This window comes from Uloborus diversus, unplaced genomic scaffold (genome assembly GCF_026930045.1).
Source record: "Uloborus diversus isolate 005 unplaced genomic scaffold, Udiv.v.3.1 scaffold_741, whole genome shotgun sequence".
Taxonomy (NCBI): domain Eukaryota; kingdom Metazoa; phylum Arthropoda; class Arachnida; order Araneae; family Uloboridae; genus Uloborus; species Uloborus diversus.
In genome coordinates, this window is record NW_026558947.1 from 1784 (window position 1) to 27791 (window position 26008).

Genomic DNA, 26008 nt, shown 5'->3' on the forward strand with positions numbered 1-26008 from the left:
AATATTTTAAAATTCATACCGTACAGGATAAAGCAATCACCAAAAAGTAAATTCAGCAAAAACTGTGCGTAATTGTAATAGTACGTAAAATAAAACTGTTATGAAAAGGAATATATATATATATTAAGTAAAAAGACCTATATATTTTCAAAGAGACAAGATGGAATTAAAAAACATGTTCTAAATTAAATGATGCGTTTAGTACCAAAATCAGCTAAAACCATTTTCAAAAAAATTACAGAAGAAACAGAAACATTTCAAGCTCTGTCCACTTAATTTTCGAAAGGAATTTATTTTCATTTAAATAACATTTGGTGTACGACTTCATTTTTGTCTTCTTTTTTTTAATTAGCAGCATTGTCTAATTATTTAAAGGTAAAAGTAATTTGCATTAAGCTGGTTTAAAAATAAAAAAGCCCCTTCATTTCTATTAAAATTCCAATTGAAACATACGTATCCCCCAATTTCATGCCTTGTATTATTGCCATGTTGCCCGTAAAATCAAAAATGTGAACTGATTGAACAATTTAGTACAATAATGTTGTTGATGCAGTGCATCGCAGTGCATTAACAATATTCAGAAAGGTTTTAAAAGCACTGGCTTACCTGAGATTCGCGGTTCGTCAGTTCATTTCGCAACCATTGTAAGAGAAACACAACAGTGCTTTTATCCAGATTTAAGCACTTGGTATCATTTCCGTTGCCATCAAAAATACCATTTTGTTCTACGGCTAGTTTGAGGTTTGTAGTCAAAGAATGTATATCCATTTGGGGAGCTGAAATCTGGCGTTCACCTAAACATTCCAGTAGCTTCTCACTATTCGTTTCATTTGAACCTGAAAATTAGAATTTGGACAATGAGAGAATATATTTTCCTCAAAGATTTAAAACATAAAAAAGATTTTAAGGTTGTAAAGTCGAAATTTCAAAAACAGTTATAGTAGTCTGCGGAAGTTTTTTTTATCGGTCCTCGGATATTTTTTCCCCTTTTAAGCGTTGAAAAGTAAACCAATTGGTACGAATTTTTTTATTTAAGCTTTTGATACCTTTTTATAATTTTCAGTGATTTTTCTAAGACGAATGTTCACGTTTGTATAATTACAATTATTAATTATCTTTACATTTAAACATCATTGTAAGTAAATCGTAAATAAATCTAACAACTAACTTTTGTAGCAGTTCTTTAACAACTAGCAAAGTCTCTTTTTTTTTCCTTTTTTTTTTGCCCCCTTTGTTTATCTTTTTTGAAATAAGAGCTTGAGAACAGATCCTTTTCGGAGCACCTGTGTTGCCATATTCAGATTGGCTTTCGAAAATTAAAACATTTTTCGTTCGGTGCTAACTTTTAGCAGTGAGTATATTTTCTTCAGTTAATGGATAGTGGGTTAATGTAAGTATGTTACCATTAATAATTTCATCCATTTGCTTCAAAGCAGCAGCAAGAACTTCACTAGCATCTGCCTCGGCAAATAGAGAATCGCTCATATTTTTTATTTCTTCATGTCGCGAGCTCTGTTCAAGGCCAAATGGCTGAAAAACAAATTTTAAAAAATAGATATTAGTAAACATTAACAAAAAGAGAAAAGTTATATAAAAACTGTTCCTCATTGATATTATAACAAGATGAACCAAATTTTAAAGATTCGCTTGAAGTTCTGATGATTAATCAGTATTTGTTATTTGGAATTACAAAAAGAAAAACAAACTCTTCATTCCTTCTATACGATTTCATTTAATATAATCCATATATTCTATGTAAACTAAAATCTAAATGATAAGCTGCGCCCAAAACAAAAAGGAACATTTTTCAATGTTTCAAAAGAGTTATTACCTTGCTTGTCAAATGCAGAGAATTGAACTGCATATTTATTAATCGATTGTACAGTTTGTGGTTTAAGAGCTTTTGAGAGCAAAATATCGGTATGCATTTGCATTGTATAGTCACAAAATTTTTAAATGCTTAATTTTTCAAAAGAACTTTCTTCCTATGTTGGAATCTTCCTAACACTGAAGGAATTAGACATGCTTGCTTAGAATAAATAATCTGCACTTGCAACTATAGTAATGAAAATCAGTGACATTCCCGTGAACAGATTTCTACCGTTGTAATATCAGTATAGCAGAAAAACTACATTTAAAGAGACAATAGTAGCAACAGTTCAACGCTCGCGTAAAAAAGGTAAAACAAAAATGCAGAAATACCGTACTCAAAGACGATCCAACGTTTTTCCTCTCTTTTCGCTGCTTTTGAAACTCAGTTCCTGACATTTTAGTTTGATGACCATAAGCTTTATCGTAAAATGGGAATTTTGCGATGTTTTTAATAAACAAAAATTACAGTAAACGAAAAACAATAACATTTTTTTTTTTTTTGCTGATATTGTCTCAGAACATGATAAAAATATAATTTAAATTATTTGTACTCGTTAATCTATGAAACAAATTTTGCACTAACGACACTTATAAGTTCCATAACGATCTTAAAGTGGTTAGTGACTAATAATAAATTGAGGTGACTGAATAAAACTTTTCAAGTATTTAAGTTACATCAGTTGCAGTGTCATTCCATACAGATTCAACGGATGAGTTCGCTCGACCACTTTTAATTTTTTTGAAACTCATATCCCAAAATGATGCATATGAATGATGTTTAAAACCACTTTTATTTTTTCTCTAACCTTAACCCTTGATTTTTTAGGGGTCATCAAAAGTGATTTTTGCAGTCAAAAATAGGACTTTTAGACCTTTTCATTTTGGCCAAAATCTATTTGAATTACATTTATGGCAGTTAATTTTACGCTTTGATGTTAAAGTGCATAAGTTGATAGTCTCACATGCTGAGTTACGTAGGTGTAACTTAATAATTAAAATAATGGCAACAGGTTAAAGTTCAAGGTCAAATGTAAAATTTTTGCTCATTTCAAAGGGTCATAACTCGCTTAGGGGAAGAAAACACAAAATGAAATATGGCAAAAACTAATCACTGGAGTCACACTAATGAGAAAATATAGCTGTAGTTGTGTGTTTGTTTACCCTTTACAAATTACAGCCCCTCAAAGATCAGAAAATTGAGAAAAATGACATTTTTAGACCCCTGTAAACCAAAAGGGGATGGAAGTAAAAATGAAATTTCTTGGCCAATTGAATATTCCATTCAAGTACTATACATTTTATATATATTGTTTGGTGTATTTGGTTTGTTAAAAAAATTACAGGTCTTTGAAATTGAGCAATTTCGATAGTTAATTTACGCACTAAAACAGCAATAAAAAGTGTGAAAACTTCATTGCACTTTCTTAAATGGCCTATATAATATATTATACTGAAAAAAAACATATTTTAAGTATAAAAAAAACTGTTTTAATTTGATAACTTAGAAATATTTGGACATGAATGAGTAGTTCATACTTGATTGACAGCTTAAGTAGTTAATTTATAGACTATCTACACACACAAATTTTCAATACACACAATTATATGCTCTGTGCATTAACATATCTAAATTGCCTTAAACATATGCAAACTTGTTTGAGTGTAGTTTAGAAAAAATGAACTCACTTAGTAGTCCTATAATTGTAATGGTGACTTAAGTATATGGCGTTTTAAAATGCTTTACCAAGGCACATTCATAATTTGATACTTTGAAAATGTACTAGGAGCAAGACAATGACAGGGGTTCTAAATTTAGTGATCAACACAAGCTATGTAATAACTTTTTTGACAATAATGGGCATTTTCCTTTGATAGTCTTTTTAGTAACACACTATTCTTCATACCTATTGCTAGGGGACAATAATTTTACAGTGATAATATTTAAATACGGTGGCATAAAGCAGTGATTAAATGTTGTATTGGGAATTTTATTTGCAGAGTCAAACCTTTCTTGCAGCATTTTTTCAGCTAGTTTAATATACTGAATGCTCACAAGGATACATGCAATGGTTAGTAGCAAAAATGCAGAAGGTATACATTTCTGTAGGAATTAAAATGTGACTTCTAGTAGTTCTTTGCAAGCTAGTCTTAGTAGTATCAATTCTTTTTACGGTTCTTCTGATTCTGTTACAATGTTCACTACCATGTGATATTGCATAGAAATGCCATTCAGCTCTCAAGTTGACATCCGTTTCGTGATTACATAAATTAAGAAAGTTCTTTCTATTTTTGTTGTGTATTTGAGTAAAGTATTTCAGTACGCCACATGCTGTGTCACCACCAGAACTATAGTACTACTGTGTGAGTTCATTTTCTTAAAACTACACTGAAGCAAGAAATGAAAAACTCACCTTTTTTTCCTTTCAACTATGTAGATAATGCTTTTGCACGTGTTTAGGCAAGTTACATAAGTTAATGTACAGAGCGTATGTTTGTATGTATTAAAAATTTGTGTGTGTAGATAGTCTATAAATTAACTACTTAAGCTGTCAATCATGTATGAACTACTCATTTATGTCCAAATATTTCTAAGTTATCAAATTAAAATAGTTTTTTTATACTTAAAATATGTTTTTTCAGTATAATATATTATATAGGCCATTTAAGAAAGTGCAATGAAGTTTTCACACTTTTTATTTCTGTTTTAGTGCGAAAATTAACTAGCAAAATTGCTCAATTTCAAAGACTTGTATCTTTTTTAAAAACCAAATACACAAAACAATATATATAAAATGTATAGTATCAACTTATGCACTTTAACATCAAAGCGTAAAATTAACTGCCATAAATGTAATTCAAATAGATTTTGGCCAAAATGCAAAGGTCTAAAAGTCCCATTTTTGACTGCGAAAATCACTTTTGATGACCCCTAAAAAATCAAGGGTTAAGGTTAGAGAAAAAATAAAAGTGGTTTTAAACATCATTCATATGCATCTTTTTGGGATATGAGTTTCAAAAAAATTTAAAAAAGGCCGAGCGAACTCATCCGTTGAATCTGCATGGAATGACCCTGCAGAGAAGATTAAATTAAAAAATCAGGAGAATGCAGCAAAAGTTCAGTTGCTGAGTGGACAATTATGTGATAGTTTCAATGTTTTGATTGGCTTGCTTGAAGTAAAATATCATCAGAAAAGAATCTCTACTTCAAGAAGGGATTCTTTTTCTACAAAAGAATCTTTTTCAGTAAAACAACCATACTGATTTTTTTAGCACTTCTTCAAATGGAGAAAACATTTTTAAAGAATTCCATCGGAAAACCCATTGCTCACAATAATAGAACATATGATGCAGTGAGAAGCAAAGAGCATAACTTTTTAAAGTTATGAATAAAATACGTACAGAGTTCGAACCTCATGTAAGTTTTCAGCGAAAAGTTTTCCTGAATAGAGCTGTATATCAACCTGATACCATCTCTTGTCCCAAAAGAACGGATGTTAAGATGGTTCAAAAATACATATAAAAAAAAAGTTTCTCCTAAATGACGGGACACCCATCAATATTTTTAGACTTGTGAATAGCAATATACTGGAAGAATTTTAGCTTCCTATTTCAACTGAAAGAGGGTGCTCAACCCCCCTCCCCCCAACTGCATAAGTATGAGGAGGGGGTTAAAAAAATACATTAAACTGAAAAAAACAATTCTACATATTATAATATACGCTAGTAATATACATATAGATTGCAATAAAATAATTATTTATAAAACAACAGCTGAAGAAATAATATGTTTCTAAATTTGTGGCATTTTCTATGCTTCTGCTAATGTTAAATTAAGGGGTCATTGAGCATCCTCTTAAAATTTGAGTAGGAAGCTAAAACTTTTATAGCATAATACTGTTAGTAAGTCTAAAATAAATAGGGAGTGCCCTGGACTCTAGCTGAAAGAAAGTATTTTTGAACCACCCGAAGGGAAGTCTCTATGCGATGTTACAGGAGATCACTGTGATCTTCCATTGGGACGCCCTTGGTTTTGGGACAAGGTCACTGCGAGCTTCCAAAAAATGTCCGAATTCGGAAATTTTTATTTGATGATTCGGTAAATTCGGAGACATAATTGTAATATTGCAGTCTCTTTTCATTAGATGTACCGTATTTTATCATTCAGCAAAATTTTGGATTCCGTTCAGCAAAATGGCAATTTACACCCTCCGAAGATTTTAAGTTCTGCGCGTTCCAGCCCAAAATAAATGAGAGTTTCTTCTGTCATTTGCACGAGTTGTCTCCAAATTTTTAATTTGGCACCTACACAAAAATGTGTAATATCTTTTCTTACACCCTTTGCTTGCTTCTTATGTGCTTCATATAATACTAAAAACTGTGAAATTTTCGACAGAAAATAACCGATACTATGATGCATCTATTAATAAAGAATGTTATCTTTAAACTGCTTTGATGACAAATTGAATGAATAAAAACATCTGAACCCATCTCTTAAACAAAAGACAGATATAAAATAAAGGGATATTCATAAAGGGCATTAAAGGCATTTTTTAAAAATCAAGTCTTTTAAAATCTATTTTTTACCTCAGTTTTCAGTTTCTCAAAACGGGAATAAAATACAAACAAACCCTCTACAATCGAGTTTGCGAGTTGCCGAAGTAGTTACGTCACACATACGTAACTACTTCAATTTTTACTTAACTCATCTTGTTATTGTACAAAATAGCACACGATTTATAAATGACATAAATGCATATCGTATCAAAACAAATTAAAAAATAAATTACAACATGTTTTATTTATTTATAATTCAAAATTTTTTTTACTAATTTATTTATTTATTTATTTAACAATTAATTCCTCATTTCTTTTCTTTTTTTTTCTTTTTTTCTTTTTTTTTAAGTTTACAACCACAAACTATCGGCCGCTTTTGAGAAAGAATAAATAGACGTACCTGTTAAAACGTTTTCCATGACTTTCACCAAAAAAAAAAAAAAAAAGCAACAGACAGTTGTCTTATTAAAGGAATAGAACGAAAACTTTGCAGCTCTAATTTTAAAAGAGTAAACGAACTCTGGATGACAGGAAAAATGTGTCAGAGAAGCTAGCAGGTCGTAATTCTAAGGTTTTCAGTCAAAACTGGTTGCACGAAGGTGGGAAGTAAGGTCGGCTGGCATCTAAACAAAATAAAATAAAGATGCTTAAAAAAGACCGGATTTATTCTCCGTCGAAGGCGCGACCACATGATTCAGTGCGCCTATCGTGACGGTGACTTCATCTGACCATTACTGTGAAAGAAAAAACTTAAAGGAAATTCCGACAATTTTGCTCATTCATGAAAATTTTGCTATAGATCATTTGAACTTTAAAATATCGCTCTTGTTACGTTTAAGTAAGAAAAAAAAAAAAAAAACAATTGATAGTTGAACTTCAAATTGTTTTTGAAAAATAGACCTCTACTTTAGACGAAATTGATGTATATTTTTATAGCGCTACTGTTATTAATTAATGAAATCATATTATTCAATTTTTATTTTTAAGCGTATGCTTCAAACATATTGCTTTTCATGATATGGGTCAGAATGCGACTTTTCATCAAAAAAGGGTTAGAATTTAAATCACTCCAAGTCACTTAAAAAGCATTAAATTACGTGAAAAGCGGTAATAAATTGAACTAGTTATCCATTGTGTGCTTATTTTGAAATCGTGATGGCAATAAATTATTATTTGAAATCATTCTTGGTTAAATTTTCATTTAACAACAAAGCCTTAACTCAGAAGTATTGTAAAATAAGAACGTAAAGTATTTATTTCGCTTTGTCTCACCAAAAAGTAACTAAGGTCTTTTCTGTATTTCCTCTAGAATTTTAAAAAGTATTTCATCCTACCTAATTTCTGTCAGTATCAAAAAAACATAAAATTTGGAAAGATTTCTAATTGACCTCTCATTGATTACTCTTTTCTAATTATTCTAAACATTTGTTCGCTCACTCATTCCTGCAACAAACTGAAGTCTTCTGTTTTCAGTTCCAGTTGACTTCCCTTTACCAGCGGTTGACCAGAGGTTGACCAGTTGATCCCTCCCCCCCTTCTCTTAATGGCACAACTGTCGTTGTTTTTTGTTTGTATATTTTCACGCTCAATAGCTCGTCAAGAATCACTACAGGCTGAAACACTGCTTTCACCGAAGTTTATTTCGTGGATTTCTTTTCATGACCTTAAAGAAAAGTTGCTTTTCTGGAGAACGTCTATGGACAGTTCTTCATTTTGCTTATTGAACAGAAGAAAAGCGGACAAACAGCGCGTTGGACATCGCATCACAAGTTCCTAGTTTCCAAACTGGTGTTACATTTATGATTCCATGCTATAAATAATTGGGATGAATATTTAGAGCAGAGCCCCCCCCCCCCCCAAAAAAAAAAAAAAAGAAAAGAAACTGAGCTCGCTGAAACTGAGAAAAAACGATCCTGTGATTGAAAAAATAATTTTATTGAAAATTAAATTTCACTTGATAAGAAAAATGTCAAATTTCCGTGCTCACAATCGTGAACTGTGAAAAAAGATATCCGTGAAGATCGAAGAGATAAAAGTTTTACTGATGTGTGATGACTGAATAAAAACACATAAAATCAAATTTTGTTCCAGAGCACTTCCTATCAAAGGCAAATAAACTTACCATTGAAAGTGAGCAAATCTTGAGTTACGGAGCATGAACATTACATAAATAAAATGATCGTCCTTAATAGAAAAAGAAAAGTGCGTCTTTTCTACTTCAGTAAATTATTTAACTATGAGAAGAAACAGAAACACTTCTTGAAAAAGTCAACGCACCAACCCACGCAAGTTACGGAACTACCTAACCGCGAAGAAATTGCGTTCTAACCAGGAAACAAATCTACAAGGTCAGTCGGAGAAAGATGGGCATTCTTCCAAACGATTAAATTTTCTTATCGCTTAATAAAATAAGAAAAAGAAAAACTTTTCTTGGACCTATAAATTCTGCAGCAGTAGGAATTAGCAAGAGATTTCTAAGTTTGGTTGCATTTTGCACATTTAATAGTGTGACAGGAGTCAAAGAAAATATGAATGGTAATAAAAATGAATAATTGCGGCTACTAAATTTAATTGAATGACTAAAGGCCGACTTACAATAGGAAACAATTAAAAGGCTTAGATTAAGAAATCTAAAACTGTATTCTTAGTGCTGTGGTTGGAAAACAGGGCCGCAGAGGGCCAAGGCGGCCCCCTATCAGTTTAGTCACCAGGTTGAAAAAAGATATTTTGATGGACTCACCAAAAGGAAAGGCGGTTCGAAACTAATTTACATCATCTTTGCAGTATTTTTACAATAAAAGTTAGATATTTCTGTTTACGGCATCCCCCCTCCCTGTGTTCCCCCTAACTACAGAACTTTTCAAACTATTAAAATTATTATCAATGATTTAGCAACTTGACACGTATCACGTTTTATTATGAACTGTTAAAGAAGTTAGCTGAGTTTATTTATTAAATTTTTATTTATTTTTTCATTTATTTTATTTTTATTCTTTTTTTTTTTTAAATCATTTGTATTTACAGAATCGTTAGCATTGGCTCTGTATTTCCATCAAGCAAATTTATGCATTTAGAAAAACACTATGAAGTCATTACTGCTTAAGAAATTTTGGAAGAAAGAAAAATGGTCAAGTGTTTTCCACATGTCCTAAATTTATTTTCATTACTAGTTTATGATCCTGAATTGACCAGGTGTTTATGATGTCACATTTCTCCTAGGCAGTTAAAAGATTGAATTTATCAACATTAATACATCAGCCCTACCTTCTAGGAAAATTCGCAAAAGAAATATTGTGCAATAATGGATTTTTACAATTAGTATTGCGGAATCGGGTTTTGTGATAGTACGAAAAAAATTGAATTGCACTTTCACAACTTTATTTCGATGCAAATTCCAAAAGTTCTAATTAACTTCGAAAAAACTTAATCTGGTTCTGTTTTCTGCGAGGTATTTTTTATTAAAATACGGAAGTTCGTCCGAGAGAAAAAGAGCAATTTTTGAACAATTTTGTGACTCAATTTAAAATTTAAATTTTTTATTGCATTTCAACTATTTCAAATTTTGAAACCGTATACGCATTTTAGGGGCACATCCATAGGCGTGCGCACGAGGGTCACAAGGGATACCGTGGTACCCCCATTAGCACATAGAAATGAAAGTTAATACAAAAGTAGCTGAAATTTTGCCTTTTTATGTTCATTAATTTCTTACCTCATAGGATTTAAAAATGCTTTTTTACTCACAAGATTTGAAAATTTTCCTAAAGCGAGCAAGTATGGGAGCCTATTCCAAGCGTAATTTCAACCTCTTGATACAGTGGTACCCCCAATTCTGAAGCCCAGCGCACGCCTATGGGCACATCACAAACATACAAACACGTACATCGTTTCGTAAATAAAACAGAGGAAAACATCGTTCTGCAAATAATTCATTTGCATTAGTACATTTCAACCTACCACGTTTGCAAACTAATGTTAACAAAATAAAGTTAAAACGCAAAGAGCTCTTTCGAACATCTTACCATAAAATGACTGGCCAAATCATCTCTGGCCATCATAAACTCATAATAAATCACTAGCTTTATCTGTCAGTGTTATTGATAAAAGACGGAAAGGTCACATAGATGTTACACATTATATTTGGCAGTCCTAAAAAAGACCTTGATGAATGAGGAAAATGCTCTTTTTCTATTAGCGCATTCCGTTCTCGTTCCTGCTTTATCAATTTTGTTATAATGCAATTGAGAAATTTTGAAAGAGAATATTTTGTTGGGATATTCTTGAATTTACACATGCAAATTTTTATTTTCCCTGAAGTCATATTGAGAAACAAATTACGTTGAAGTGAAAAACCCTCAAAAATAAAAGTCGAATTTGTTCACTTTTATGCCAAAACATGAAGTAAATGAAATAAAAATAAACAAAATGACAAGAATATAAGAAAACAGAAAAAAATGCTAACTTTAACCGAACATAACCAAAAATACAAAATTTTAATTAACCAATTTAAAATTATAAGAAATTAAAAAAACGTCTTTAGAGATCGGAGAACGCCTCCTTCCCCAAACAGCTTCAGAGTTCGTTTCAAATTATGCTATTTTTGCTTGATAAACTCTCACGATTTAGTCTCCCATGCATCCCTGCCTCCACCCCCCCCCCTCTCCTGGTAGTTGTTTGATCAAATATTGCTCAGCTTTGAGCATTATTAAAAAAGTATTTTATGATATTAGAGAAAAATTCCATCTTTTGCAAATCGTAAGATCTGAACAAACTTGCTCGGGTAAAATTCAAAGCTAATTTTGTTTTCATTGCTTAAATACTTTGTTAAACGGTTATAAATGTACTAACGTTAGAAAGAGAGAGAGAGTATTTACGAGAAAAGTGCAAAACAGAATTTTCAATAACAGAATTAAAAAAAAATACTAAGCACTTTTCATAATGCACTCAAAAGAACAAAATAACTTTTCTTGGTCAGAAAATACAATATTTAAGTATTCTTGTAGTTTTCAATTATTCCTAGAAAATGACTCCAGAAACGAAAAAAAGTGCGGCTCAAGTCAGATAGAGAATTTTTTATCATTATCTAACTTTCTGTCATAAATTTGAGTGTTGAAACATGCTTATTTTTTCTGGGAAGGTTTGGTTTGAAATGACTTTAGCCGCACTTTTCCTCCTTTGTGGAGTCGTTTTTCTTAGAATAATTGAAAACTACAGGAAAATTTAAATATTGTACTTTCTGACCCAGAAAAGTTATTTTGTCCTTTTGAGTGCATTATGAACAGTGTTTGGTATTTTACAAAAAATTCTGTTATTTTATTCTTTTTAGTGTAAATGTATTTCAGAAATTGAATAGTGTTAATATCAGGAAAATTCACCTCTTTTTTTTTCATATAAATGCTTCATACTAAAAGAAAAAAAAACTACATACGTGTCTAAAACTTTAAGCATTTGACTCAAAAAATTAATCCTTGTTTCCCAGTAGGATTTGTTTGTGCGCTAATTTAATCAGAACCATTTAAATATTAAAGATTTGCGAAACTAATTCTTATTTCACAACATACAAGTTACTCGTGATAAATATCCCAATATGCGTCTTTACTTAGCCCCGTTTTCAATTATTGGCATAGATGAGGATAAAAATCCTAAGAAAGCAATGATAGTGGATAAATTTCATGCTTGCTCTGGAGAAGCCTTGATTCAAAATTTTTATTATGATTACTATTAATATTTTACTGTTGAAAGGAAACAAAATTTATAAGAATGGGTTTCATATTTTAACATTTAATGGGGAAATTACATGAAAATTGCTGTTCCATCCTAACCGAAATAATAATTTTATTTTAGAATTTAATTTTTTAGCGTTAAGTTGTACCTTAAGATTAAGAAAATCATTTAGTGAAATCACGAAGTCTCTAAGCGGTCTACTTGCTGAGATATGAGCAAAGCAGACCTCAGATTTTTCCGTGACTATCGGGCCAAGTATAACAAAAGTGTTTAGTAAAAATTAACCTTAATAGAAAAAAAATATCATGTCTAGAAAGCGAGATATTCCGAACAGATTCATTATTTCTCGTTTGATTGAGGAGAAAAAAAGTTGTAGGCAAAAGAAAAAATCCATTGTCTCAGTACTAATTTCAACCAAAAAACAAAAGCCATTTTAATTTAAGAAGAAATATTTTATCGTCTGTAACGCAGATTACCAACCGCCTCGCCGGTTCATGGGAAATTTTTGATTGCTCTTCGGTGATTTTTAGGTCTCCGCGTCGAAAAATTTTCCTTATTCAAATAATTATAATAATAAATAACAACAACAATAAAACTTTTGCAAGTTATTTCTTGAAACTTTTTGTCAATTTTGTGATTACTTTTCATATATACCTGTAATTTTTCTCAAAGGTTATTTATTTTTGTACAAAAAATGCAATAATTACTTATTTTTACAGTTGAATGTTATTAGAAGTAAAGTGTAGTAAAAATGTTATAACTAACTTATGCAACAATTCTTCACTGCCGAGATTTTATTTCATTTATTTGTTTGCTTATTTATTTATGAACTAGTACTTATAAAAAAAAAGAAGAAGGAAAGAAAGAAAATTACTAAATGCATTTTTTTACTCGTTTTTACCGGTCCGCGGGTGGAAAAAAGGTTGAGAAACTCTGATTTATAAAAGAAACACAGCGAACAGTTTTACTTTTTTATTCATATGATTACCGAAACCTAAATCTTTCATTTATATTTCTATTTTTTAAAACATAAGCTCATTTTGATGATAAATTTGGCAATCGTTCAAAATTGAAATTAAATTTTATTTCATTTTGAAGAAAACAGATTGATTTGATTTTTTTTACTTAGTGCGCTTGAATAACACTCGGTGTTACGACTTATTCACTTTCCTATTTGCACAAGTTGAATTTTTGTTGTAACTCAAAATTTTACTAACTGCTTGCCTTGCCTTTCCATGCTTTATTCAAAGTTTTATGTGTACAAGTGTATTGAAAAAATGTATTTGAACATTATAACTTTTTTCTTAAAGAACTAGGTAATTTCAATTTTCAGAAATATGGCGCGTAATAAAGTAAATGAATTCAATATCGGTTTCAGAATAATTAACAATTTCATCAAAAAAGATTATTACTTTTTTTTTTTTTTTTTTTTTTGACCGGTGAAAAGTCATGTCTGAAATTGTACGAAATCTTAAATATATGATAACAAACGGAAAAAAAGCATTGATAGATAGGAAGACTAAGAACAACAGATAGGTAGGCGTTTTTACTTTTGAAAGAGTTTATCGTTCTACTATTCGCTTAAATATAAATACTATATACGCTACTGAATATATTTCGTCATTTTCTTTTTTAAGAAAGCAGTAAATTAAACCGTTTAATTTTGAATTAATATGAATCTATAGATTTAAACAGTCTTTAATATGATTTTAAATTTCCTACAAAGAACTATGCGTTAGCAACAAAGTGTAAACTACTTACGCATAAGTTTTGTGCTTTCAGGCTGGAAAAAAATAATTTAAAAAAAATGCTTGAATCAAAGATCCTCACTGACTCAATATTTTGTTATTGCGCTTTGTTTAACCTCAGGGTATAGAATTTACTCATTGAAAATACAGGTTTATTGAAACTCAGAAAATGTAATTTTCAGTGAAAATTTGCTTTTTATGCCGTTTCTGCTTTTTATTCATTTTATCCATAATCATTAAGGTAGAGAAATCTTTTATCTATTTGTATTCCCTACTTTTATTGCTGTATTTTCTCAACGTACAAGTAAATGTTCCAAATGAAAACTTAGACCACGAGATGATTCAAATCAACCCATTTAAGCAATTGAAAGACGCTTAAAAATCTAAGGAGCAAAAAAATAATTGCTTTTTAAAAACCGTAGGGGGCTGCCTTTTTTTTTTTTTTTTTGAAAAAACATCATGGGCAGAAAAACGGTTATAAATACTGTTGGACTCTTTCAGTTTCGATAAAAAACAAGCATTTTTCAAGGTCGCTATGAGCCTACATTTATAAAAATAATTATCGATGAGCACTTACCAACTTATTCCTTTGAACGTACATGCTAGAACAAATGGAACACGACAATAATGACAAGAGCTAGTTCGGTTTTGCTCATTTACGACGAGAACATATAAAAACTAGAGTCAGAAATCCCGTTTCAGGTGTAGGCGAAAGCGAAATTGACGTCACATCCTGAAAAATGGAGCATGTTATCCTTAAACAACTGTCACGATTTTTGGTATGGAAAGGAATTCTTTTATTCAGGTCTCGTAAAAAGAGGAAAAACTTTTGTATCTATGAATGAAAAGTTTGAGTGAAAAAGAATAGAGTTCAAAAGAAAAGGCGTGTTTTTACAACAAAAGAAGACAAACAATGCATTAAAATTGTAATTGTTTACGTTAGAGTTTGAATTATACAGGTTCAGTAGGTACCCCATCACTTTCTTCGGAGTTTCCTTTTAATTTTTATTTATTTAACATTTTTATTAACATAATCATAAAATTTGCTTGCAGGGATGCACCAGCATTTTCATCTGATGGTGTTATACTCAGTGCAATATGCAGCTAGAATTTACGATCGAGGGAGAGGTGTGGTGATAACAAACCTTATGTATAATAAACTACCAGATTTGAATTAGTTAAAACTAAAGGCCCCGTTTTGCTGCGCTACTGACTAAATGTATTAGAGTTGATAATTTATGAGTTATGTGTTACGTTGTTTTGTACACGCGCACACACGCACGCACACACACACACACACACACACACACACACACACACACACACACACACACACACACATATATATATATATATATATATATATATATATATATATATATATATATATATATATATATATATATATATATATATATATATATATATTATATATATATACACAGGGTGGTTATAAAATAACGTGAGGTGTTTAGAGCCCTCTAGCCAGTCAAGTATTGGACGAAACATTGCCGAATTTCACGGGCGTACTTAGCAGACCATGGGATTTCGATTTATACAATTAAAAATATAGTACCAAAAGTCACCACCAGGGGAAATTTTGGCGCTGCAAAAGTGTATTACTTGCGAATACTGAAGAAATAAATGCCAAAAAATTCAGCACACATCAAGTTTTTCCTTCAATTGTTTGTTGCTTACAAATATGGTACTACAAAACCGACAAGAAATTTCAATTTGTAACGAGAATACCAAAAGTCGTCAAGAAGAAATTTCGGCACAACAGAAAGGATTTCTTTCTTGAATAATATTCATGCAAAATGGTGCATCACCCTACGTTGGACTTTAGGTACTGAGTACATGGTGACAACAATTCTTTTATAGCAGTTTTATTAATCATGCATTTACTACGGTATAGCCATCGTGGTCGCCCAATCTTTCCCCTTGTAACGTTTAGTCATGGGGATTTCTTAACAGTGTTGCGTATCTAAGACATGCTCCCGATATCCAAATTTTGAAAGCTCGAATAACATTACTGGTCGGAGAAATTACCCCCCCCCCCCCTTCGGATGTGTGTAAAATATTGTGCATTGAATGCAGTACCTGGAAAATCTGGATATTAGTCATATTAAACCTCATTTGATAGTGAAAATCATATTCTGAGAGCAAAATTGATGCATATTTTGCAATTAGCATTTAATCTTTTAATATTCGCAATAATGCACATTTTCAACGCCAAAATTTCCCCTGGTGGCGATTTTTTGTACTAATTTTTTTTTTTTTTATTTCACAAATCGAAATTCCATGATCTACTGTGTACGTCCATGAAACTTGGCAATGTTTCGTCCAATACTTCACTTGCTACAGGGCTCTGAACACCTCATGTTATTTTATAACCACCCTGTGTGTGTGTGTGTTTGTGTATATGTATATATATATATATATATATATATATATATATATATATATATATATATATATATATATATATACTTGTTTTAATTAGGTAATTTAATCAGTATTTTTTTAGCATGTATTGATTTTTTTTTTCCGGTAATGTATTAGTAAATGTTACATTTATTCTAGATATGAAAAGATTAAGAAAGCTTTTACTCGTTCACTTGGGATTTTTTGAAAGAAACTGCGTTACTACTTATCACAATTTAAGTTATGACAACTTCTGTATTACTTTTTATTTTGAATTTCATAACTTAACTTTATTAATACTACTTTAGTTTTCATTTCGATGAAAGTCATTTATTAAGTTGTTTAGGAAACTTCATTGTTTCTTTTAATTTCCTCCTCCTCTCTCTCTCTCTCTCTCTCTCTTTTTCCGACTCACTTTTAAATTGTTATAACCTTTGTCAGTTTAATTTCTCATCTTTACTAAGAATAAAGCTGAAAGTCTCTCTGTCCGGAGGATGTCTGGATGTCTGTAGGATGTCTGTGACGCGCATAGCGCCTAGATCGTTCGGCCGATTTTCATGAAATTTGCCACAAAGTTAGTTTGTAGCATGGGGGTGTGCACCTCGAAGCTATTTTTCGAAAATTCAATGTGGTTCTTTTTCTATTCCAATTTTAAGAACAAAAATATTATAAAATGGACGAGTAATTTTCGAAATTATCATAACGTGGAACCGTAACATGGGTACAAGCCAATTGGCGAGAAAATTCACCATACATTTGTAAATATACAGGCGAACCAAAAGACCTTTTAATTTTTCTATTACGGGCGAAGCCGTGCGGGTACCACTAGTATAAAATACAAGCGTAAATTTAGTCTTATTCATCTCAGTCAACAGTCGGTGAAACAATAACCGTTTATATTTTATTGCCTGTAACTGAAAAACTGAAATAATAATATCGATTGTCCTGGTAATTTTTCTAAAACAAAATTACTGCAATTAACCACATTTTCAATGTTGCTGCCACAATATTTAAGTATGTATCACATCAAGGAAAAAAAAAGAAGGAAAATAACAACTATAGAAAAACTAAACTTACTGTAAAATACTTAAATTCAGTTTTGTCAAACTAATTAATTTTATTGAATTATTTTCAAACTAATGATACTATCAGAATGAAAATTGCTCTTTATTTTTTATAAAGAAGATAAAGCGAAATGACTTTATTTGGTTGAATTATTTTTATCTTAATTGTAAACTTTAAAATTCTTTGAATGGAATACATCAAACAAGCAGAAATATTGTTCAAACAACATTCATTGACAGACAGTGCTTTATGTAGTTTTCTCCTTGCAGTTTTCGTGTAATTAGTATGAAAAGCAGTAAAAACTGGTTTAATTAACTATGAAACATTTGTGCGCACATAATGAACACTGTTTTCTTCATACACACAGGCACGTAGCTAGAACTTTGTAAAGGGGGGGTCCAAGGTTGCACGAACTTCAAAAGAGGATGCATGCTAAAGCAGAATTAGTAGCTGATAGTTACACAAGATAAGAAAAATCCAATTAAAAACTGATTATTAAAATATGATAATTAACTAAATTAATTAAATAATTGAAATTAATAGAGCCATTAGTTAAAATTAGTTAACAAAATTTTATATTAAGTGGTAAATTATTTATTGAAAGTTTGTAAATTAACATTAAACTGAAAGTTATCACACACAAAGTTTCCAAACATGGGTGAACCTCTGTCCTCCTGAAAATGAGTGATATATTTTCTATTAATAAAAAGGGCACATTAAAAGAAAAACGGAAAACGAAAACTGTTCTAGAAATTACTTGGAAAATGCATGCGATAATTTAATAAAATATTAAAGCTTTGTAATATATTTCAACAAAATATGTACATTTGTACTTATGCCATTTTATTTGAAAACTAGAAAGTAGCCCATCAAGGTATGATGAGTGAAAATTGCTTCAACTCTTCTACATTTGAACGAAGCAATTGCCTGTTTGGTAATATTTTGATAGTTGAAATTTTAACTCTAACACCAGTGGATTAACCCTAAACTCCGGTAGATAGCGTTCATTGTTTTCGTTTCTTCATTCCTCTGAGATGACACAGTCTTACCAGTAGAACTGTTAAGTTACCGGATCGAGTTCATTTTTATATATTTATAATATTCTTTTGATAATGCGAAATAGAATGATATTTCCAATCTTATCCGTTTTATAATTATCATTCCTTTTCATCAATTAAAAGCTTGAACAACTATTAACTCTTTGAGAGACGGAGGCTTCCTTTGATGCAACCCTTTTTTTATATATATATATAAATTTTTTTCTTCAGCCAACTGACACAATGATTCCAGTTAACTGAAATAAAAAAAGAGAAGCAAGAAATAAATGGGGTTCTCAAGTGAAGTCACTATTCCTCAAAGGGTAAAAGCTGTTCGAAAAAATTTTAAATATTGGAAAAGGCGTATTGCCGTTTTTTAATCATTTTTTTTTTCTAATGGGGCTGTGTTAGAGGCTTTAGCCTTTTGCGGAACAAGTGAGAACCAACCATATGGCATCCAGTCATTCATATGCCACCATTAAGGCGCGGATGTGAATGTCAGAGAAAAATTTGATGCCCAGTTTCCACCAGATGGAGACACCTGATCTCTTTTCGATGCGAACTGCAAAAGGAATTTAATTTTGTCAAGAGCTCAAACGACCTAAGGGATCTTTTACATGCCGATTAATGGAATGTATACCTAATGAATTAAATTAAACATCTGTGTGATTTTATTTTAACAACGTGTTGTTAATTTTAACAACAATACATATCATATTTTACAACGCAGGCAATGATTTTTTTTCTTTAATACGATGTTAGCAAAACACTTTATTGCAAGAAATAGCAAATATCGTTAGCTTGAAGAAAATAAAAGTCGAAAAAATTTAAAAAAAAAAAAACGATATAGAAACGAAAAACTGAAAAAAAATTATCTCGTATTCACCTTTTTTGTTTCTTTGCTTGTAACGCAGTAAATAGCGGTAATTTTCACCTAGTAATTTATAGTTAAATGCAAATGCCTGTTTTTTGTTACGTTTAATGCTACCTTAACAATTTACTAAAGATGGATGCATAGATGCTAATTAAATAACTTCTCAGTACAATTGGAATACAAATATGCTTTATGGGACAACATCGAATAAGAGATGAGAGAGAGAGATAATTCTTTTTCAATTAAAAAACTAACTGTTTTCCTTTTGGGATCATAGAATCACAATTCAGTAAGATTTAAAAGTATTAATTCGTAATAAATTACTTATTACATGCTTGAATATGGCCGAACTTGTAATTTCATAAACTGATCACAGAAAAATATTCAAGTAATTTTCAATTATTTTTCTATAAAATTTTGATTCCGCAAAAAATTCGTTACATCAACTTCAAGTTTTATTTATTCATTTATTTTATTTATTTTACCTTCAAACACGAATTCTTTTTGGGCATTTAATATGTTCAATGATCATGCTTAAATATTGGGGGGAAAACATCAGAAAAAAAAATCTATGTAATTTGTTACTCAGAAAGGAGAGAAATGTTAAAAAATAATCTAAAAGTTCAAATAAAATTGTTATCAAAATATAAAATGAATCTGAAATGAACCATGCCAAAAATATAAAGAGTTAAAATGAAAAAAAATATCAATAATAATTTTTTCTCATCCTCAAGCACATGAAATGTGTAGAATTTCTTTTTTCGCTGCTGGCTTAGAATCTAAAATTAGTTTTTAAATGGAAAACACATTAACACGTAAAATTGCTTGTATTTTTAAGAAAACTTTAAAAGGGAGCACTGGCTCTTACCTAGTTTGGGTAGACTTAATTTTCTTTTGCATATAGTTTTCTTCAAGATATGTTTCCTATAAGTATGATGTAGATAAAAACTGCGTGTTAAAACAGAAAAAAAATCGGAATTCAATTACTGATTCACCAGGAACGCACCTCACTCTGGCTGTCTTTCGTGCAACATGCGTCTATGAAATCCGCGAAAATCCAAAAAGAAAGGAGACAGAAATAAAGAAAACCACACCAATGAGACTGGGGGGCAATAAATGCTTGTTTTTACTTTGCCGATGGCAATCTGATGGACCAAAGGAGAGGGGCTGGATTTCAAGGTCACACGACCCAGCTGGTTTGAAAGACGATACGGACATTTCCCGGTTTCCGACGTAGTGCGCGACAGTAAAAGGCAGACAAAAGTTGGGAACCTGCAGTTGTTGCACGAGGTTCTCGTGTTCTGAATTGACTCAAGGACTGAGAATTTTTCCGATTAATGGGAATATTTAAGGGGAAAATGCAGGGTTTTATAAAAGCATTCTCTTTTGGAAAAATTTTGTTGATGCGAGATGCAACAACTGAGAAAAAAGGACAGGGGTCTTCCGGGAAGGGGGGGGGGGTCCAGACCCCATGGACCCACCCCTTGGCTACGTCCTTGATACACAGAGACTCATTATTTCATTCAGCATGAAAAATGTTTGCACTACTGTGTTTCGCAATCACAAGCAGCTTTCGGGCACAAAAATTAAACTATGACAAAAATGGTTACACTGTTTTTTTGTTGACAAGGGAAATCAGACTTGTTAGCAACAAAACGTTAATGTAACTATCCCTAGTAGCACATAACGTACGACGATATCGTAAAATTTACCAATACTATATCGCTGCGTCATCGGGTCACGATATAAAACGATGTCTAATCCGACAGAGCGTGCGCTATCGTAACAATATCGTATTCGATATTACAACGATAACGGAAGCGTCATTGTGTCGTCATCGTTTTGCCCATAGTTCCGATATCTCCCTATATCGTATGCGTCATTGTAACGATAACGTAAGCGTCATTGTGCCGTCGTCGTTTTGCCCATAGTTCCGATATCTCCCTATATCGTTTATGCGTCATTGTAACGATAACGTAAGCGTCATTGTGACGATATCGTAAGTGACATCGTGCTGTCATCATTTGGTTGACTATTCTGATATCACCCCTATTTCGCTTTATATGTCGACATCGCTAGCTGTAATTAAGATCATCTTTTTTTACAAAGAAATAATAAAAATCAGGTTTGCTCCCCCCCCTCATCTCAACTCTCTTTCCTTTTTTTTTTTTTCACTTTTTCGTAATTTCATTGATTTTTTTAAATTATTTATTTGATAATTTATTTATTTTAATTATTGTTGCTATTATTATTTTGATAGAAAAGATCTGTGCTATGCCAATGACACACACACAAGCTAAATAAATAAATAAATGGAAGTAAATTAATAATTGAAATTAAAAATAAATCAATAAATTTTAAAAAATGAATGCTGCCTCCCCCCCCCCCTTGCTTTATTATTTTTTATTTTTTTGTTTTGTTTTTTGATGCCGCAACTTGCGCCATAATCTTCCCCTGTGGGTACCTTTGATAAAAATTAATTGATAAATAGTTTAATCAAGCTTTGTTTAGTTTTAAATAGGGTTGCGGAGTCGGAGCCGTATTGATTTTGGGGTGAAGGAAAAGGAATTGAACGTTTGAAATTTCAAGAGTTGGAATGAGTCATTTTCTCCCAAAGTTTGTAATGCTGCCTGTGCTTGCGGAGTCAGAGTTTGAATCAGTCTGATTTTAAAGTAGAGTAATCAGAGAGTTGGTCATTTTTCCTCCCACTTCGCAGCTCTGGTTTTAAAGAACTATTTTTAAAAAATATTTAAACGTTAATTATAAGATTAGAAATTATTCTGATATAATTATACATGCGTAATAAAAACTGCAATGTTAAACAAAGTAGAAAAATACGAATATTAATAACAAATTAACGTAAAAGATTTCAAATAGGTTAGATAATGCAATATTTTTTATTGAGAAGTCACAATTGTTTGTGGTTTTACTTGAACGTTGAAAGACATTCTTTCCTGTTTGAACACCCCCCCCCCCCAGAATCCACAGACTGGTGCTCCTCCTGGGCTGTGGCATCCATGTCACCTGACCTGGAATAGATTTCATTTATGCCGGACCCACTTGACTTTATACAATCCTTTGTAGACATCCGGAACCCTGTGCACAGCATCTGGCATCCAGTTCCCTGCATTAATTTGAATTTTGACATCTTGAATCCAAATTAAGTTCTTATTAAATTATAATTACAATAGGAGGCATTTGTAAAAACAAGAATCCCAAAGAGTATGATCCTATCATAACTTGTGGCTGCGAAAAACATAATTTGAATTCAAGATGCCGAAACTCACATGTGTGCCAGGGATTGTACTCTAAATGTTGTGAGCTAAACATTAAATCTTTTTTTTTTTCTTTCCTTTTTTCTAAAAAAAATAAGGTAACTTTTTTAACATGAACTAACAAAATCCTCTGAGGACCAGTCAAATTTTTCTGTGAACCAGTTTTTGGTCCATGGGACCATTGGTTGAGAATTGCTGATCTGCATAGTAAAATGAACACTTACTTCACAAAATTTCTTTACTTTACCTGATGCACTAGACAACAGCAATAGCTATTCTTTGGGGTTATTCAATAGCAACCAGCAAGGTCATTAAAATGACAAAATAAAATTTTGCCTATCAAAATCACTCAGCTAGTGTTGAAATTAATTTTCAAAACTGCTGAAAACATACTTTTTTCATTTTAAAAATATTTGACTTGCTCAAAATGCATGTTATTGCATTCAAACAACTACATGCATCATCTCCCCCTACATAATCAAACTTTGGCCAAGAGCTGAGTATTAAGGGACGGATACAAGGAGAGGATCATGGAGTCACTACCCAACTAAACATCCACAATCGCATGCAATTGTCATTTCAACCAATGCCTTTCGATTTTTTTTTCACAAATTTTACAGCTAACATAACTCATTTATGGTTGGTAAATTTCAAAAATGCAAACAGGATAATTTGAAAGACTGAGATTTCTACAGATTAATCATACACCAGTCACCATTAGCAAACATGGATAAACTTACACCGACAGGAATTGAAACCATGGCCATCCAGCCGGCACGGATCTGTAAATTGTAAGCGGCCCTCTTCAAAAATTTTGCAGTGTCTCAGCGGCTCACTGGATTGCCCCCCCCCCCCAAACGATGAATTTTTAACCAAGTGATAGTTGCTTGTTTCTACCTGTTTCAATATTTCTTCTCAAATTTTGGATTTATTTGTTCAAGTGTTTTTATTTCATTTTATTCTTATATTATAGTTTATTGATTTTTAACTTACCTATTTAAGCGTATCGAGGTAGTTACATGGGTTTTTTAATGTTGATTTTGTTAAACTCATTTCGTTTATAAGTTATGTCAGCAAAGAAACAAGTTTCCCATAATCTTACAGCTCTCCAAGATTTAACCAATCTTTTAATTTCAATCCAAGTTTAAGAACCTCAAAACTGTTTCGGTGTTGAAAGAATTTTTACATTGCACGGAATCAGCTTAACGTAGTACAGGGTAGGGCTTTCATTCTATAAATCTTTCAAGTTAGGCTTACATTTTTGCCCGCTTTATAGGTTTTCTCCCAATTCGTGAATTTAATCATGAGTCAAACTGAACAATGCTTCATACACTCAATGGTGAGATAAATTTACTTTACCTTTCGTTAGTTGGCATTCTCAGCTTCAATGCCATTACATCTGCCTCCAGCTTGGTTATTCGCTATTTTAGACTGATGAGTTCTAATAAGAGCGGAACTGCAGTCCCTGGATGTGATAACCGCAGGCTCCGATCTGCATACCCCTGGAGTGGGGGGGGGGAGGGGGCACGTCCTTAAGGCTCTTCTAAACCTCTCCGTAAAATCTGACACGGCGAAATCACGAAATCTGTGGCAACACAGAGGGTGTTTCTGGGAGGGTCTAACTCGATTTTTTTTGCACTGCTAATTGGTCAGATTTCATGATGGACAGCGTCAATCACTGAGTACGTGAATGGACAGCCATAAATCTAAGCTGTGCCCGAAGGTACTGTCTTTGCGATCGGACGAGGGCAGAGAGAGCTGCGAAAGATTCGAAGGATCCTGTTCCAAAACATGTTTCCCACCCGGCCTGTTTCCCCTCCGTAAATCAGTAAACATGTGTTTTCGTTTCAAAGTGTTTCTAGAGCTGACTGCTTACGATTTCCGAGAATTTAGTATTCAGCGAAAGGAATAGCAGGGAAAGCTGTCTGAGTTTTCCACTCAAGTTCTCCCGCCAAAGGGTGACAGAAGAAAAGAAGAAAGAAGACCATGTGTCAGGAAATTAACTTATTCTGCAAACTATAAAATTTGCAGAATGCGTAGAAAATAGAATTGAGAAATGAAGGCAGAAAAAAAAGAGAGAAAAGAAAAGTTATAATATAAATTCAAGTGCTTTATTAATCATCTAAATTTCAATATTGAACATGGTGCGCACAAATGATGAACAAAATTTTTAAAAATCGAATTTCCGAAACTACTGCACATATCACAATAAGTGATACTTGAGAATAAATAGAAACATTCTAAGGTTTTTTTTCCCTTTTCAGTTACAAACAGGGGCGGAGGGCGGGAACAGAAATTAACGTTGCGAGGGGGGAGGGGGATGTATAATAGTCATTGAGATAAAAGGCGCAATTTCAAGAACTATCACTAACAAAAACAAAAACATATTCCACTATAAATATGGATGTTATTCTCAGACATTAGTCATTCGCCCTGAATAAAATTTTATCAGTTCCACAATGCTACAAGTTAGAAATAAATTCCCGTTCCTTGAATCTATTTTTTCATATCAACTGATGTATTTGACTGTACTCGGGTTTTCAACGCAACATTTCAATCCGAAGAAAGGAGCAAGTAATAAAAACTACCTAATAACATAACATAAAATCAAGTTACATGAGATAAAGTGGAAACAATAGATCGCAGTCCGACGGAAAAGGTATTTCTACTTCTTTCATTCGATTTAAAACTGCTCAGGGTTTGAATTTTTTAATGCAGTAATGAAAATAATTCAGATCAATATCATTAAGTACAATAATGACACCTTGAGAACAAAAATTAACATTACACAAAAACGGTGAACTGTGCACTGGAAAATTGTTAAAAGCCATTTTATAACTGCCGAGCACAGACCAGGCATTAAAAAAAAAAAAAAAAAAGGTTCAAAAGGTTCGCGTACATTCAAGGAGGATATGATAAAAATTCTAATTTTATCAACCCAGTATGTCGAAGGGAAACATGTTAGGAAATATTTTTTTATCATTTCATTGAACAAAAGAACCTTTCAGTAATTCATGCATTAGAGACGTACCGAGTAGCACTTTGGTCGAGTATCGAGTTCCAAGTTCCAATTATGTTTTAAGAAGAACCACCGACACACACGTGACGAATTTTGAACTCAGTGGTCAGTGGAAGAGTAGTATATACCTCCATGTCCACACACACACACACAAATAATAGTTTTAAAAACAAAATTCCAGCCGAAATTTAATTGCGCATTATTGAAAAGATTTGTTTCTGTCAATAATTTTGACAAATAAGTTATTTTTTAAATTAAAAATAAACAAATACATAAAAGGTAGTGTTAATCAAGTTGGAATTAAAACAAATTATATCAATCCATACTTCTAGTCCGCCAAACGTAAATAATGTTTAAAAGCAAGTGAAACAACGTTAACACACTCTCAGAAATGGACTTTCATATTCGACGAAATT

General features: G+C 31.9%; 1 protein-coding gene across 1 annotated transcript in view; it reads right to left on the reverse strand.

Moving 5' to 3' along the window:
• Positions 1-606: 606 nt before the first annotated feature.
• LOC129233806 (uncharacterized) overlaps positions 607-26008 on the reverse strand; it is a gene marked incomplete at its 3' end in the record, with an annotated part of 34547 nt that continues 9145 nt past the window's right edge. Inside the window, exons 2-3 of the mRNA XM_054867780.1 lie at positions 1404-1530; positions 607-836 (exon numbers count right to left, since the gene is read on the reverse strand). Of these exons, the coding sequence (XP_054723755.1) occupies positions 607-836; positions 1404-1485 (312 nt within the window). The remainder of the gene's footprint in view (positions 837-1403; positions 1531-26008) is intronic.